The 17,991-nt window shown below is 49.8% G+C and overlaps 2 protein-coding genes across 4 annotated transcripts in view; one reads left to right on the forward strand and one right to left on the reverse strand.

Moving 5' to 3' along the window:
* Window positions 1-17,991, reverse strand: part of ZNF74 (zinc finger protein 74) — a 39,949-nt gene that overhangs the window by 19,355 nt on the left and 2,603 nt on the right. For 2 of the 3 annotated variants that reach the window (XM_084994089.1, XM_021073672.2), the window contains 2 exons: window positions 9,191-9,309; window positions 8,786-8,871 (listed from right to left, as the gene is read on the reverse strand). In XM_084994089.1, the coding sequence (XP_084850215.1) occupies window positions 8,786-8,871; window positions 9,191-9,224 (120 nt within the window). In that variant the 5' untranslated portion in view covers window positions 9,225-9,309. Of the gene's footprint in view, window positions 1-8,785; window positions 8,872-9,190; window positions 9,310-16,698; window positions 16,809-17,991 lie in introns of those variants that run through there. The other variant, XM_084994090.1, reaches the window with a different exon arrangement.
* Window positions 12,583-17,195, forward strand: LOC146396680 (protein FAM246A-like). Its single transcript, XM_084994093.1, has one exon. The coding sequence runs from the start codon at window positions 16,366-16,368 to the stop codon at window positions 17,047-17,049; it is 684 nt and encodes a 227-aa protein (XP_084850219.1). The 5' UTR covers window positions 12,583-16,365; the 3' UTR covers window positions 17,050-17,195.

The raw sequence follows: 17,991 nt of genomic DNA on the forward strand, positions 1-17,991 counted from the left end.
AAGATGAGGGAGTTCCCTGGTGGCCAAGCAGTTAAGGATTTGGCATTGTCGTCACTGTGGCTCAGGTCTGATCCCTGCACCACATCCCAGGCCATGCCCCCACCCCCCAAAAGAGAGAAATTGAAAATGATACAAACAGATGTAAAGATATACCATGCTTTTGGATTGGAAGAATCAGTATTGTCAAAATGTTACCCAAGGCAATCTATCTATGCAATCTACAGATTCAATGCAACCCAATGACATTTTTACAGAACTAGAAAAAAAAATTTTTTTTAATTTGCATGGAAACACAAAAGATTCCAAATAACAAAAGAAATACTGAGGAAAAAAAAAATGGATCTGGAAGAATTAGGCTCCCTGACTTCAGACTATACCTCAAAGCTACAGTCATCTAAACACTATGGTAATGGCACAAAACCAAAAATATGGATCAATGAACAGGCAAGAAAGCCCAGAAATAAACCAATGCTCCTACTATGGTTATTTATTCTACTACAAAGAAGGCAATAATATACAATGGAGAAAAGTCAGTCTCTTCAATAAACTGTACTGGGAAAACTGGAAAGCTACATGTCAAAGAATGTAATTAGAAGCTTCTCTAACACCAGACATAAAAATAAACTCAAAATGGATTAAAGACCTAACTGTAAGACTGGATACCATAAAACTCATAGAAGAAAGCATAGGCAGAATGTTCTCTGACATAAATCACAGCAATCTTTTTGGACCCACCACCCAGAGCAATGAATATAAAAACAAAAATAAATGAGACCTAATTAAACTTAAAAGCTTCTGCACAGCAAAGGAAACCATAAACAAAACAAAAGACAGCCCTCAAGGGAGTTCCAATTGTGGCTCCTCAGTAAGAAACTCGACTAGTATCCATGAGGATGCAGGTTCAATCCCTGGCCCTGCTCAGTGGGTTAAGGATCTGGCATTGACGTGAGCTGTGGTGTAGGTTGCCAACACAGCTTGGATTTGGCATTGCTGTGGTGTAGGTGTAGGCCAGCAGCTGCAGCTCTGATTTGAACTCTAGCCTGGGAACTTTCATATGCAGAAGGTGTGGGCCTGGGAAAAAAAAAAAAGTCTACAAACAATGCTGGCGAGGGTGTGGAGAAAAGGGAACCCTCCTGCACTGTTGGTGGGAATTTAAGTTGGTATCGCTTCTATGGAAAATAATATGAAGGTTTCTTAAAAAAACTAAAAATCGGGGAGTTCCTGTCGTGGCACAGCAGAAACAAATCTGACTAGGAACCATGAGGTTGCAGGTTCGATCCCTGGCCTTGCTCAGTGGGTTAAGGATCCAGCCTTGCCATGAGCTGTGGTGTACGTCACGACATGGCTTGGATCTGGTGTGGCTGTGATGTAGGCCAGCAGCTGTAGACCCCTAGCCTGGGAACTTCCATATGCTGCAGGTGCGGCCCTTAAAAAAAAAAGAAAAAGAAAAAAAACCTAAAAATCGAACTACCATATGATCCAACAATCCTACTCCTTGGCATACATCTGGAGAACACCATAATTCAAAAAGACACATTTTTTTTGCACCCCAATGTTCACTGCAGCATTATTTACAATACTGAGATATGGAAGCAACCTAAATTTCAATAGATGAATGGATAAAGAAGATGTAATACATACATACAATGGAATATTACTCAGCCATAAATAAGAACTAAATAATGCCATTTGCAGCAACATGGATGGACTCAGAGATTATTCTTCTAAGTAAGTCAAAGAAAGACAAATATCATATGCTATCATTTATATGTGGAATCTAAAAAAAGATACAAATGACCTTATTTACAAAAAGAAACAGACTCGCAACTTTTGAAAACAAATTTATGTTTCCTAAAGGGGAAAGGATAGATTAGGAGTTTGGAATTAACATATATATCAACAAGGCCCTACTTTATAGCACAATGAACTATACCTTAATATTTTATAATAACTTATAAGGGGGAGTTCCCGTTGTGGCGCAGTGGTTAACGAATCCAACTAGGAACCATGAGGTTGTGGGTTCGATACCTGGCCTTGCTCAGTGGGTTAAGGATCTGGTGTTGCCGTGAGCTGTGGTGTAGGTTGCAGACTCGGCTTGGATCCCGCGTTGCTGTGGCTCTGGTGTAGGCTGGTGGCTACAGCTCCTATTAGACCCTTAGCCTGGGAACCTCCATATGCCGCAGGAATGGCCCAAGAAATGGCAAAAAAGACCAAAAAAAAAAACAAACCTTATAAGGGAAAAGAATCTGAAAAAGAAATATATGTGAAAAAAAGAAATACATGTATGTGTATGTATAACTGAATCACTTTGCTGTATACCTGAAACACAACAATTAAAATCAACTAACTTCAATAAAAAATTCAAAATTGTGTGATGATTGTATTACTTTGTGAATATAAGAAAACACAATGAAGTGAACCCTTGAAAAGGGTTTTTTTTTTTTTTTTTTTTGCTTTTTAGGGCTGCACCCATGGCCTTATGGTTCCTAGTTGGATTCGTTTTCACTGCGCCACAACGGGAACTCCAAACGGGAGATTTTTTTTTTTTTTCTTTTGTTGTTGTTGTTGCTATTTCTTGGGCCGCTCCCGCGGCATATGGAGGTTCCCAGGCTAGGGATTGAATCGGAGCTGTAGCCACCGGCCTACGCCAGAGCCACAGCAACACGGGATCCGAGACACGTCTGCAACCTACACCACAGCTCACAGCAACGCAGGATCCTCAACCCACTGAGCAAAGCCATCCCTCCCAACCTCTTAGATTCTACTCTAAGTGGTTTTAAGCTTCTGACCTTCTCTTCAAATCCAAAATGGAAAAATCACTTAAAGTAGTTCACCTATTTAAGTGGATTTTCATAATCAAGTTTTAACAAAATGAGAGACACATGTTAAAAAAAAGAGAAGTATGGAGAACAATCATTAAAACTAACAGTGGAGTTCTCTTGTGGCGCAGTGGGTTAAGAATCCGGTGTTGTCGCTGCAATTGCTCGAGTTGCTGCTATGATGCGGGTTCAATTCCTGGCCCAGGAATTTTCACATGGCATGTGTGCAGCAAAAAAAAAAAAAAAAAAAAACCTCCCACAGGACTGGGAATAGTCTGTGCTCCAACCAGTCAAAGTGGAACATCCTCCTCCTACCATATAGGACACTTATAATAAAATCCCCAGAAGGGTAGGGCCTCAGCAGTGGAGCAACAGTAGCCTGAGATTAAAGGTTTCTTTGGATCCACCTTAACAAAACCTAAAAGTAAGCCTTATATGGAATCTGATAACTAAGTAATTTCACTGCATCCCAGAACAAATCCCAGAAATATTTAAGGAATTAAACCCAACACTCAACAAAGTAAAATTCACTCTGTTCAGCATCCATTCAAGTAAGTAAAAGGAAGAAAAAGTTAATAAAATCAGAAGAATTAAGAGTATCATAAAACTATTTGTTTACCTGAAAAGAAAGTGCTAAGGGACAAACAGAATTTTAAAAAGATGTAAGACATAGAAAACAAATAGCATAATGGCATATATATATCCAGCCATATCAATAATTCTATTACATGTGAATGGTCTAAATATTCCAGTAAAATTAGGATTGTCAACTGAATGTAAAAGTCAAAGTTTGGTCAATAAGACCCAACTATATGCCAGCTAGAGAAATCCAATTTAAATACAAAGACTAAGAGTTCCTGCCATGGCTCGGCAGAAATGCATCTGACTACTACCCATGAAGATGCAGGTTCAATCCCTGGCCTCGCTCAGTGGGTTAAGGGTCCGGCATTGCTGTGAGATGTGGTGTAGGTCGCAGACACAGCTCGGATCTGGCATTGCTGTGGCATTGGTCAGCAGCTACAGCTCCAATTCAACCCCTAGCCTGGGACCCTCCATATAATGCTTTGGTCTTAAAAAGACCAAAAAAATAATAAGTAAATAAATAAATACAAAGACTAAGAGAGATTAAAAGTGAAAGGATGGAAAAAGATATACTCTGCAAACACTAATCGGATGAGATGGGGCATGTTCAGGGTGGTATGGCTGTACACTACAAACACTAATCAAAAGAAAGTTGAGGCATCAACAAGGACCTACTTACTGTATAGCACAGGGAACTATATTCAATATTCTATAATTACCTAAATGGGGAGAAAATCTGAAAAAGAATGTTTATGGGTATATGTATAACTGAATCACTTTGCTGTACACCTGAAACTAAAACAACATTGTAAATCAGCTATACTCCAATATAAAATAAAAATTAAATTGAAAAAAGTTGTGGTAGTTGTATTAACATTAGACAAAAATTTCAGAACAAGGGATATCATCAGAGATGAAGAGAGATATTACATAATAATCATGACATGATTATGTAGTGATCATTACTACACTATCTATTCATTAAGACTTCACAAGAATCATAAACACAGAAGCACCCCCACACAGAGCTTCAAAATACACAAAGCAAAAACTGACAGAACTAAAAAAAGAAATAGGGAGTTCCATTGTCCTGCAGTAGAAATGAATCAGACTAGTATCCATGAGGATGAGGGTTCAACCCCTGGCCTTGCTCAGTGGGATGGGGATCTGGCATTGCCATGAGCTGTGGTGTAGGTTGCAGACGTGGTTTGGATCCCATGTTGCTGTCACTGTGGTGTAGGCTGGCAGCTGTAGCTCCGATTCAACTCCTAGCTGGGGAACTTCCATGTGCTGCGGGTACAGGCCCAAAAAGAAAAAAAGAAACAGACAAATCCACAATTATACTTGATGATTTCAACAATAATCTCTAATAATTGATAGAATACATAAGCAGAAAATCTGTCAGAGAAGAACTGGAGTTCCCATCGTGATGCAGGGGAAATGAATCTGACTAGGAACCATGAGGTTTTGGGTTCAATCCCTGGCCTTGCTCAATGGGTTAAGAATCTGGCATTGCTGTGAGCTGTGGTATAGGCAGCAGACACAGCTCGGATCTGGCGTGGTTGTGGCTGTGGCATAGGCTGGCATCTGTAGGTCTGATATGACCCCTAGCCTGGGAACTTCCATATGCTGTGGGTGCAGCCCTAAAAAAAGGAGAAAAAAAAAAAAAAGATACAGAAGAATGGAATAACACTATGATTCAATTTTGACTTGGCATTTATAGAACACTCTAGCCAACAAAAGCATACACATTCTTTTCAAACGCACACAGAACACTTACCAAGATAAACCACATGCTGAGAAATAAAATGAGTCTTAGTATATTTCCAAGAATTCAAATTATATAAAATTCCTTCTCTGATTGCAACAGAATTAAATTAGAAATATTAATAGTTAGCTGGAAAATCCTCTGCATATTTAAAATTTAACAACATACTCCTAAATAATACATAGTTGGGGAAATTAGGAAATCAGAAACTTTTAAAATGAAAAAAGGGAAAATACAGCATAGCAAAACATGTGGGATGTAGCTAAAGCAGGATCTAAAGGGAAATTTATAGCCTTGAATGCTATATGAGAAAAGAAGAAAGGTGTCAAATCAATACCTAAGTTTTAAGCTTAAGAAACCAAAGTGAAGGAAGGAAATAATAAGAATGAGAAATCAATGAAAAAGAGAACAGAAAAGCAATAGAGAAAATCAATGAAACCAAAAGACAGTTCTTTGCAAAGATCAATAAAATCAATAATTAAACATATATTTACTATATGACTTAGCAATTCACTCTTAGGTATTTATTCAAGAGAAATTAAAACACAAATCTATTTTGTACTCAAACATTTATAACAGGTTTATTTGTAACAGCTAAACCGTGGAAACAACTTAAATGTCCATCAGTTGGTGAATGGATAAACAAATTGTAGAGTATGTTTACAATGGTGTTTATGTGCTGAACTGTGTCCCCTCCAAATTCTATGCTGAAGCCTTCACCTCCAATACCTCAGAATGTGACTATTTGAAGATAGGACCTTTAGAGAGATAATTAAGGCAAACGAGGTCATTAGAATGGGCTCTAAAATCACAGGACTAGTATCCTTATAAGAAGAGGAAATTTGGACACAGAAATGTAGAGAGGGGAGAGCACGCAAGGATACAGAGAAGTGCCATCTACAAACCAAGGAGGGGCTCACAAGAAACCAATCCTACTGATACTTTGATCTTAAGACTTCCAGTCTCCAGAATTGTGAGACAATAAATTTCTGTTGTTTGAGCCACCTAGTCTGTGGCACTTTGCTAGGGCAACCCTAGCAAACCCAACAAATGGAATATCACTCAGCAATAGAAAGGAACAGGAAGAAGATTCAAATAAAGATGTGAACTCAAAAGCATTATGCTAGGTGAAATAAGTCAGAAACAAAAGGCTACATATCATGTTATTCCACATGAAGTTCTTAAAAAGGCAAATTTATATTGGTTGTCAAGGGGCATGTGGAGAAGACGGATGGCGATGGGTCTTAAGAGAACTTTTTAGGCGATGGAGAAGTCCTATATCGTGATAATGGTGCGGTTTACACAACTGCATACACTTGCCAAACTCACCAAATCCTACATATAAAACTGGAGAACTTTACTATGTATAAATTATACCTAGATAAGCCTGATCCAAAACACCCACCAAATTTCAGGAAGATGAGAAGGGTAAGGATATATGCTGAGAGCACGCCCATAACTGAGGCATGCAGGAATGAAGATAATGGTAATGGCACTGGCAGAAAGGAGAAAATGGGTAGAAACAAACGTCAAGAGACATCAGAATGTAGTGCTGGCAAGATAGAGCTGTCAGAGGCTACAGCTTCAGTGTGGGGTGTCAACAGGCAAGAGCAGAAAAGGATCTAAGCCTGACACAGGCCTTTCTGGGAGGTTATTCCCAACCCCCTGGGAGAAGTCAATGTCTGGTGTATCTTCATTCTGCAGGAGAGAAAGCAAAAGGGGGTGAGTGTGGGCATCAAAGGCAGATGTGGAAATGAAACTCGTACAGGAGTCAGTACAGCCCACAAGGGCTGTATCAGGAGAGCAGAAGCTTTGACCATAGTGTGAAGACTGCAGGGAGAAGAGAGTACTCTGGAGAGGACCAGTTACTCAAAGGACCTGATATTTTAGGAACAACATCTCTGAACAAGAGAATATTTCCTGAGGTTGTCACTCTCACACATACCACTTTTTCTGGAATCATCTGAAGTTAAGTTGTAGATATCAGGATGTTGCCTGCTACCCCTAAATTCTTCAGTGTATATCTCCTAAGTGAATGAATATATATAATAGTTGTTGTTGGTTTTGTGGTTTGCTTTTTAGGGCCACATCTGCAACATATGGAAGTTCCCAGGCTAGGGATAGAACCAGAGATATAGCTGCAGGCCTATACCACAGCCACACCAATGTGGGATCCAAGTGGCATCTGTGACCTACACCACAGCTCACAGCAATGCTGAATCCTTATTTTTATTTTATTTTATTTTTTTGTCTTCTCTAGGGCTGCACCCACAGCATATGGAGGTTCCCAGGCTAGGGGTCTAACCAGAGCTATAGCTGCTGGCCTATGCCAAAGCCACAGCAATGCATGATCCAAGGCATGTCTGCGACCTTCATCACAGCTCACGGCAACACTGGATCTTTAACCCACTGAACAAGGCCAGGAATCGAACTCTCATCCTTGTGGATACTAGTTGGATTCGTTTCCACTAAGCCACCTCAGGAACTCTAGGATATTCCCTTACACAACCACAACGCCATCATCACAACCACAAAATTAAATATTAATACAATATGATCTAAGGCACAATACATTTTCAAATTTTCTCAGTTTTCCCAAACACCTTTGACAGATTTTTTAGATCTGTGATCCATCAAGGATCATGTATCACATGTGCTTGTCTTGTCTCTCAAGCATTTTATAGAACTATATAGCATGTTCTAATATTGCAGAAGCCGGGCACACTTCACCATGAGTTTCACAGTCATTTCTACCTTTCAACTGGGAGGTTAACGGAATTGTCAAACCCTAAAAAAGTCAAAAGACCCTCAACCCTCCAGACCTTTCACCACCGCACACTGTCTTTATCAACTGTACCTTTCAAAACACTATGATGGATGGAGGTGGTTTAGGAGGTGGAACAAAATGAGAAGAAAAACCCAGTCTGTGAAAGGAGGGATTTGCACCTATCTCTGCAGTCAATTCCCTGCTAAGCCTCCAGATAAGCTGAAACTTAAGTTTCCTTTCCTTTTCTTTTTTTTGGCAGTAGTACACATGCAATGGCTTAAAGCTTAATGTGGGATCTCCGTTCCTAAACCAGGGATTGAACCCTGGCTGCAGCAGTGAAAGCAGAGACCTAACCAGGAAACTCCCCCAGGTTTTTCTTTTAAGGCCTCAAGTCGGCTGCTGGGTACAGAGGAAAAGCACACAGGGAAATACACTCTACCCTGACTCTGACCCTAGCACAACAACCCGGTCCTTCAGCGGTTCCACATTCTCCTACCTAATTCCACCCCCAGAAAACTCCCCCAAACAAGGACCAATTGCCACAAACATCCCCTGGGCCGGCAAGTGAAGATGAGTGAGGTGATCTCATGAGAACCACTCAGAGCTCCCAGCACAGTGCTGGACAATGAACCCTCTCCTGGGCTGAATCAGGCTGGAAGGGATATTCATCTCGAGGGCACATCCAAGCGTCCCCCATACTCTCTTCCCACGCCAAGAGCTTCCTGAAGACTGGAGAGAAGGCTCCACGGTGGGGTGGGAGGTCCTTGAACGACTGAAGATCTCGGGCGGAAGAAAGATGCCAAATTTCTTCATAAAGAACATGTTCAAAGGAAGAAAAGAGCCACTCACCTCGGACTTGGCATCCAAGATACCCTGACCCAATTTATCTTCCGGCATCTCTTTGAGGAGAAGAGCAGGATCCTGAAAGGACGGAGCTGGAAAGGAGAAATGAGTCAGCGGGGCTCGGCTGAGCTACAGCCCCAGCAGCCCTGGCCCCGGGAGAATCAAGGGAGGTCAGGAACCACTCCGCAAATGAGAGCATCCGAACTACAGCACAGCCTGGTGCGGCATCTGGGTTAATTCTGCCACTCAGTGTCTCAGACATTCCAGTCACGGAGGAGAAACACCGCCGCTCCTTCCTCCTCCTCCGCGGGGATGCCCCAGTGAAGAGGCAGGAGTCGCGACCCCGTAGCGCGTCTAGGAACCCAGCCCGCCCCCTGAGCGCAAACCTGCAGGCCCACCGACACAACCTACCTGTCTCCCGGGGCTCCGGGGCCGGGGTCTCCATGGCGCCCTCTCTCGGCGGCCGCCGCTGGCGGGGGCTGGAGGGAGGGACAGGCCCGCTCCCAGGCTCAGGGCACCTCGCCGCAGCCCTGCAGGTTCAGCCCGCGACCCAAGGTCGGGGTCAGGCAGGCTCCGCAGGCGCCCCGGACCCGGGGCTACGATCGCGCCCCATCACCTGAGTGCCCCACGGCCTGTCACCCGCGCACCCGGCCCGCGCGGGCCGGCCAGGTCTCGGGCTCGGCCGCCCGGAGCCGGGAGTCTCGGGGGCGGCACACAGGCTCGGGGCGAACGGACAGAAAGACCCACAGACGACAGGCTACACGCGCGGCCGAGCCGACCCGCCTCCCACAAAAAGACAGCGGCCGCCACAAAGGAGCGCCTGGCCGCCGCCGCGGGGACGGGCGCCTGCGCGGACTCGGCGCGCACTGCAACTCCCGGGAGCCTTTGCGCTACGCAGGGGCGGACTCTATTTCCTAGAGGGCGCCGGGGCCGGAGCCGCTCTGACGTCAGACGTGGACGAGCGTATACCACAGCCTTCTGGGAAGTGTAGTTAAGGGGTCAAAATCTCTGCCCTTTGGCCCCGCCCCCTACCAATATTGCTGCAGAAGGCGCTTACATCTCGGCCCATGGGGTGTGTGGTGTGGTGTTTGTGTGACTGTCATGCGTGTGGTGTGCTTATGTGTGATGTGTGTGTGTGTGTGTGTGTGTGTGTGTGTGTGTGTGTGTGGTGTGTACTGCATCTGTTTATGTGATTCTTTTATGGTGGGTATGTATGGTGTGTGCATGTGATGCGTGTGTGGTATATTATATGTGTGTGGTGTGATGTATGGGTGGTGTGTGTGTGTGTGGAGGGGATGTGTGTCTATGTATGTAATGTGTGTGTGGTGTGTATACTGTGTGTCTGAGTGTGATTCTTGTGTGGTGGATATGTGTGGTGTGTTTGTGTGGTGTTTATATGTGTGTGGTTGGCATGGTGTCAGTGTGTGGTAAGTATCTCTGTTATATGTAGTGTGTGTGTACGTGATGTGTGTGTGGTGTGTTTCATGTGTGGTATGCGGGGGGGGTTATATGTGGTATGTGTCCCAGTGTTTATATATGTGTGTCTGTGTATGTAGTGTATGTTCTTTGTGTCTGTGAGTGTGATTCTTGTGTGGTGGGTATGTGTGTGGCGGGGATGTTCCTGTGTGGGTGTGCTGGACTGCTGCATGTGGGTCTAATTGCGGGGTTTGGGGAGGGTAGTACCCAGGATTATGGATCATGCTGGTCAGTTTCTCAAGGTGACATCCATTTTTAATGACTCAGGCACCCCACCCTGGACACCAGAGGTAGTTGGTGGGCCCTCAAAGAATTTCCCACAGATTTTGCCCCTGCTGCCCCTTCTGCAACTGAGCACCTGGGGAGGAGGTGGTAGAGTCCCAGCCTACTCTCAGACCAGGTGGACTTGGCCCCATCCACCCCCAGGGGCTGTGGAAAGAGGTTGGGTGTAGGTGTGGACCCCTCCTTCACACAGTGCTCTAACACTGCCACCCTCCCTCCTGGCTTGGAGCCCAGATTCCACTTGGCTGTAAGCTGTGCTCAGGCAATGGTTAGCATTTTTTGGCAATAAATTATTTTTAAGGCATGTACATTTTTTAGATATAATGAATGCTATTGTACACTTAATATACTATAGTGTGAAAACAAATAACATTTATATGCATTGAGAAACCAAAAATCTGTGTGACTATTGTGGTATTAACTTTACTGCAACGGTCTGGAACCAAACCAGCAATATCTCCAAGGTATGCTTCTAGAGTTACCATATGATCCAACAATTCCACTTTTTTTCTTGGGCCACTCCCGCAGCATATGGAGGTTCCCAGGCTAGGGGTCGAATCGGAGCTGTAGCCACCGACCTACACCAAAGCCACAGCAACGCAGGATCTGAGCCGCATCTGTGACCTACACCAGAGCTCACGGCAAGGCTGGATTCTTTTTTTTTTTTCTTTTTTTTTTTTTTTTTTGTTGTTGTTGTTGTTGCTATTTCTTGGGCCGCTCCCGCGGCATATGGAGGTTCCCAGGCTAGGGGTTGAATCGGAGCTGTAGCCACTGGCCTACGCCAGAGCCACAGCAACGCCGGATCCGAGCCGCATCTGCAACCTACACCACAGCTCACGGCAACGCCGGATTCTTAACCCACTGAGCAAGGGCAGGGATCGAACCCGCAACCTCATGGTTCCTAGTCGGATTCGTTAACCGCTGAGCCACGACAGAAACTCCTCCGCTTCTTAATATACATATCTATATACATACCTAAGATAAATAAAAACATACAATATTAGAGTTCCACTGTGGTGCAATGAGATGTGTGTGGCGGGGATGAAGCACTGTCTCTTCAGTTCCAGGACATAGGTTCCATCCTTGGCCCGGCATGGTATGTTAAAAGATCACAGGTTGCAACTGTGGCTCAGATCTGATCCCTGGCCTGAGAACACCATATGCCATGGGACAGCCAAAAATGAAAAACAAAAACAAAAACAACCATATGTCCTTACTAAAACTCGTGCACAAATATTTATAGCACTGTTATTCATAATAACCAAAAAGTGAAAACTCCCCGAAGGACCATCAAATGATGAATGGGTAAGTAAAATGTGGAATATCTACACAATGGAATAGTATTCCATAAAGTATTGATACATGCTGTCATAGATGGATCTGTTCTGGGGTGGTCAGGAGGATGTGGGCAGAACGGCATGGCCAGCTCTGTAGGTGCTGCTGAGAGATCAGAGATGAGGTCAGGGAGGGAGTTCACTCCTGTCGTGGTTCAGCAGTAATGAAGAATCCATTGATCGATCATGAGGATCCATGAGAATTTGGGTTCGATTCCTGGCCTTGCTCCTTGGGTTGAGGATCCGGCATGGCCAAGAGCTTAGTGTAGGTCACAGACATGGCTCTGATCCAGTATTGCTGTGGTTGTGGCATAGGCCAGCAGCTGTAGCTCCAATTCAACCCCTAGACTGGGAGACTGGGAACTTCCATATACTGCTGTGGCCCTAAAAAAAAAAAAAAAAAAAAAAAAGATGAGGACAGAGAGGTTGATCTTTAGCTCCAGGAGGTGGAGGGGCTCCTGATGGGGCAGACTGCAGCCCCCTTCACCAGGAATGAGGTGAAGGTCCACCCCATGGGTCAGTTGTTGTGAAGATGGGCTTGATGTGGGGACCCCAGCTCAGCTGCCAAGAGAAGAGGGGCCCTGAGGACCCCTGCATGGGCAGCGTGTCCTTCCAAGACGGCCCTCCCCACTCCACCCCATCTGTGGGTGGGAGGATAAGGCACAGAGTGGTTCAGGTCTCTCCTGCCCAAGGTTGGATAGCTGCAGGGGAGCCCGGACATGTGGCACTGAGAACCCTCAGGGCACATACAGCAGCTGGGGCAGGCTGGGAGGCTAGGGTCCCTGGCCCAAATTGGTCAGAGCCACTCCAGACCAGACATTCCAGGGCTGCTGACACCAGGACCAGGCAAACAAGGCCATTACCAGGTAATGAGCTCATTGCTGAGGTCAGGCAAGGTCATTACTGGGTAATGAGTTGCCCCTTGCAAAGCCACCTCCTCAGGGGGAGTTCCCAGGGAACACCTGGCTAGGCAGAGCCACCAGAAGTCCAGGGCACAGCTCCAGGACATGGTGAGCAGTAGGGGTCACGGGCAAGGTGCGTCTGAGTCCAGCCCCCGAGGAGGCCCCATTCCCACAACGGGACCAGAGAGAGTCACTTCCCCTCGCTGACCCTGCCTTTAAAGGAGGGACCACCTGCATTTCAGGGTCAGTGGCAAGACCTCCCAGACTTGAGGGACCAGCCCCTCAGGCCTCCCCTGGCTTCTGTGGCCTCACCATCTCCTAGCCAGCAAAGACCTGTCCTGGGCTCTGAGGGGAGTTGGGGTGGGGATGGGGATGCAGGCAAAGCCACAGGGACCACCAGTGATCTGTGAGGCAGGACAAACCAGTCTAGAGCTGTGCTCTGAGCAGTGGCCTGAGCCAGACCCTCTGACTCAGACCACCAAGGCCCCCCCATGTGGCCTGCACTCCGGGGGTGGAAAGGCACCATAGCTTTCCCTTCCCTAGAGCCCAGGGCCTCTGTTCAGGCCCCGGGCAAGCCAGCCTCGCTTGCCCACCGTCCCAAGGCCCAGCCAGTCTTGCCAGATGGAGAGAACAGCACACCCTCAAGAAGCCCGGGCCCCCTCCAGGACTAGCTCCAAGACTGACCCCCCACCTCCCCTCCCCCACCTCCAGAGGTCCTGTTCCCCTGGGGCCCCTGTCTTGTGTGCCCCCCTCACACTGTCTCAGAGCCCCCCGACTTCAGAAACTGCCACCTGCCTCGCCCCTATCCGCCTTTGCCGAGAACCAGGTGGGCCTGCACCTGATGCGCATTTGGCTGCAGAAGATAAAGACCTCCATGCTCTCAGGCACCCGTCTCCTTGAGGCAGAACCAGGGACCTGCGTTTCCAGATGCTCTCCCTAGGGCTGTGAGGCCACAGTCACATGGCTGCTTGCCTCCGCCTCTGAGCCACCAGAGCCCCTCAACATGCAAAGCCCTGCCCTCTAAACTGCCCTTGGGCTCTGGGAAAGAAAACATCCCACTTCGGTTTCCACCAGGGTTTAGTGGCAACAGGGTGTAAGGGTGACAACAGAGAAGTCAGCCCAGAGTGTTCTCGCCTCCCTGGGTTAATGAGCAGCAAATCGCCCACCTGGCCTGGTGGGAAAGCTGGCTTGAAGGCACAGAGCCAGGCTGGGGACAGCCCAGGACTGTGACTTCCCACAGACACAGGTGGCCTGGCCCCTGGCACACAGAAGGGAATGGAGGGGTGGGGGAGGAGCTGGGCTCAGTCAGCCCCTCCGTGCGGGGGCCCCCTAGCAGGCTGGGCTGTGCGGAGTTTCCAGGAGGAACAAGAAAGCAGACCTGTGTGTGGCCCCCAACCGGTAACTCTGTCCCTGCTTGTTACTCAAAGGGACAACAGCCATCTGGCTCCGACCAGCCAGCCTTGGTGAGGGTGCCAATCCAGCCCCACCCCTCCACTGACAAAGCTCCAGCCAGGGTCACCATGACCCACTGGCTTCCTGATCCTCACTGAACTTGACCTCTGGAGCTCAGGGTCATGCTAACCACCCCTGCCTGTTTGCCCCAACAAACACCTCTGCAATTCTCCAGGAACCACAGGTCGCCAGGCAGCCCCTCCTCCCTGTCTTCTCCATGACCCTCTACCACAGGCTGGGACCCACCTATGCAGGCCTGCAGGCACCTGTGCTCCCCCCTGCAAAGGCTGGCTCCTGTCACACCCCCTCCATCAGCCTCTGTGTGCCCACCCTCCCCCCTCCCAGCTGTCACATCGACAGTGGCAATTCTGGGGCCTCTCACCCTCTTGCCCTCCCTGCCGTCCACTGGTGGGGATCTTAGGGCCTCCCGAGTCTCACAGGTGAGGTTCTGAGAAGGCAAAGCCCTGGTCACACGGCCAGGCTGCACAGGCCTGGGGACAGAACCCAGGGCTCTTGTGTCAGCAGTATTTTAATTACTGAGGGGAGGGTGGGGGTATGGTTAACGAGGCTCTAGGGAACAGCAGAGCCACATGCTGAAGTCCCAAGGGGCCGGGTGACTCAGCAGGAATGGGGGGGGTCTAAGAGGTTGACAGAGCACCAAATTCTCACCTCCCCCTGTGCCTTCCTAAGAGACAGGCTGCAATGAGTGGATGAGTTAATGGCCAAATGCACAGGGGGACCCAGGCTTCTTTACCATAGCCCAGGGCCAGGGCTGCCCAGGAACAGGGTGACAGCACCCTCATCTCACACATATGGGCATCGAGCTGCACTGAAACTAGGCCCTGGGGGCCCTGGGGACACAGGTTCCAGTGGCTGCCTTGCCATCTTCCCTCCCAGCCCAGCCTGGATCCGTGCCAGTCCCTCCCTCCCCAGTTTGCTGGGAAGGCCCCAGGGCACCCAGAGTCCTAACTAGCCCCTAGGGTGCCATGAGCACAACATGCTGGGTGAGGGGGACATGGCCCTGGGCCCTGTGATGGTCCTGGGCATTAGTACCTATGGAAGGCGCCAGGGCGAGGAAGAATGGGGTGCAGTGGTGAGGGGCTCCACAGAAGGTAAAAAGCTGGGAGGGGCAGAGAAGCCAGCAGGGATGGCTGTGATGGCCTAGAATACCAGGCCAAGGGGGTGCACAGCCGGCCAGGAAGGAGGCCCCAACCAGGACCCTCAGCTCAAGACTCATTCACCCAAGGACTCTACCCAACATCCAGCCTGCTTAGCACCACTGGGCCTGTGCTTGGGACCCTACTGTGGAGGGAGTAGGGCAGAGAACAGGGCCATGAGTCATGGCTGTGGGGGAAGGGGAGCCCCCCCTCAAGTTCCCCGGTGGAGGGGTGAAGTGGTCAAGGGAGGCTGCCCTGAAGAAGTCTGATGAGAGTGAGCAGCCTGATGAGGGGAGAGAAAGGGGCATGTTGCAGGCAGAAAAAAACAGCCTATGCAAAGGCTTAGGAGCTACAGAGGGTTGCTGAGTTAGATGAGGAAGAGGACCGGGCCAGGGCACAGGGAGAGATGGGCTGGGCCACAGCAGAGAGCCACAAAGACCCCTGGAGAACCTAGATGTGGGGCAGAAGTGCCTGTTGTGTGGGCTGTAGGGGAGCAGCGTGGGGAAGACAGTGGCTGGACTCTGGGATGGTAGGAGTTGGCCCTAGCTAGTGAGGAGGGCTGCGGCCCGTGACCACACCTGCCTTCCCCAGACTGTGATCGTGACAGTGGCTTTGAGCAGAAGATGTGAGCTGCATTCCCCACGTGGGTTTGGGTGCCTGGGCTTAGGCAACTGTAGCTCCACGACCCCATCACTTCTGCCCAGGAGCCTGTCCAAGCTCCTTGTTAGGACCCACTGACAGTCCAGTAGGAGGGCAAACCTGCAGCATTATTCCCCTGATTCCCTGGCGCCCCATTCATCTGGGTCTCAGCCCTACACGGGTTCCCCGGGCCCCAGGCCAGATTCCCAGAGGCCTCGGTCGTTCCCACAGCTGTCCCCGGAGTCCTCTCCACTGAGAGTCGCCCAGGCCCCAGCGGTCGCTAGGTTGCGGGGCCGGGACTCCAGGCCGGCCAGGCCGTGGAGGCAGTGGCGGCGGCGGCTCCAATGGCGGCAGAACCCCGGCGCCCTTGGGCCCAGACGCGGAGCGCTTATGGTGCCAGCGAGGCGCTGCGGCGCGCGGCGGGCCGCCAGCGGGACCCCAGGCCACAGCCCAACGGGCTGGGCCCCGATGAAGCCCGCGCCCCGGGCCGCATGGCTCGCCTGCGGGGCCAGCTCCGGGCTGAGGCAGCGGAGCGGGCCAATGCACCCCGATTACTGCGGCTGGTGGAGCGCGCCGGGGCCGCGGCGGGGGCAGCAGGAACCAGGGAGCCGGAGGAATCGCGCGGCCGCGGCTCCGTTTGCTCTGTGTGCGGGGAGCCGCGCGGCGGGGCCACGTACCCAGCCGGCGTCCTGGAGGTGAGCGAGCGGCGATTGCAGGAGGGCCTGGCGGCTGTGCGCGCAGAGCTAGGCGAAGGGCTGGAGGCGCTGCGCGCTGAGCTGCGGGCAGAACTGGATGCCCTGCGCGCGCTGCTGCCGCCTCCGCCGCCTGCCCGCCGTGAGACTCGCGTTCCCCGCGGCCCAGCCCTTCTTCGGGCGCTGGGCACCGTGAACGCCCTGGCCACCGGCGCGAGGCCGAACGATGACGCCTCGGACAGTACGGCCGACGGCGGTGCGAGCCGGGCCCCGGCCCGCAAGAACCTCAAGAAAACCCCAGTGACGCCTGGAGCCCCGCAGGACAGCGGGGATTAAGCGGGGCCGCGCGGAGGGGATCCAGACCAGGGTTTGGGGCGCCGCCGCTAGCCAAGGGGCCTTCCTACCTAGCATGGCTCAGAGCAAGAAGGGTCCTCCGACGCCGCTTGCTAGTGCTCTGGTATCGGAAGTGGGTGGGAATTGTGGCTGAGTCCCCGCAGCGGCAATCACCGTGGGAGCCGGAGTCCGGGCTGGAGAAGGGGTGAGCCCCTTTTGGGGCTAGAGCCGGGAAAAGTTCGGCCAGGAGTATGTTGGCCGTTGAGAGCCAGAGTGCAATGGGGAGAACCCAGGGTTGGCCAGAGGAACCCCCCTACCTCAGGAGAGGGGGTTGCAAGCATACTTTAACGGTCTCAGGAAGGAGGCCAAGCCTTCACGCACTGTGTGTGGGCAGACAGTGTGGTGTGACCCACACACCAGGCAACCGAAACTGGGGACACAAGGTGGGCTGCTGGGACACTATCACCTGGACCCAGGCTCATGCAGGACAGCATCACTTGGATGTTCAAGCACATTCTACTGTGGGCCCTGGACAGCAGCCTGAGTCCAGCCAGCTCCTTCCCTCTATTGGACAGTGTTGCCTGGACACATCACATCTGGTCAGTGCCCTCTGGACTCTCAACTTCACTTATTCCTCATATGGCCTCACCACAGGCTAACCTTAACCCAGGGTCTCTCCAGTGTCAACCTACATCAGACTCCAAAGCCCACCTCCCTGGGCCTGGTCTCACCTGTACAGACAGCCCCTCACTCACTGTCCCTATCACCAGGATACCACCGCAGATTGAGGCCTGCAGTGCAGAGCCTGGAACAGAGGCTTCTCAGCTCCTGGGCTTGGGGAAATGGCAGCTGGAGGCGTCATTAAACCCAGTGTGGAATGGGCATGTGACCATGTACCACAGGAAATAAAATGTGAAATCTTAGGATTTAGCAGGTGGCCTTTCA

This window comes from Sus scrofa, chromosome 14, assembly GCF_054392235.1.
Source record: "Sus scrofa isolate SSC_HxYL_T2T_F1_AM1 chromosome 14, Sscrofa_HxYL_maternal_Yorkshire_Landrace_v2.0, whole genome shotgun sequence".
Taxonomy (NCBI): domain Eukaryota; kingdom Metazoa; phylum Chordata; class Mammalia; order Artiodactyla; family Suidae; genus Sus; species Sus scrofa.

What these genes read in the sequence shown, in the direction of transcription:
- LOC146396680 (XM_084994093.1), top strand. Translation starts at nt 16,366, where the DNA reads ATGGCGGCAGAACCCCGGCGCCCTTGGGCCCAGACGCGGAGCGCTTAT.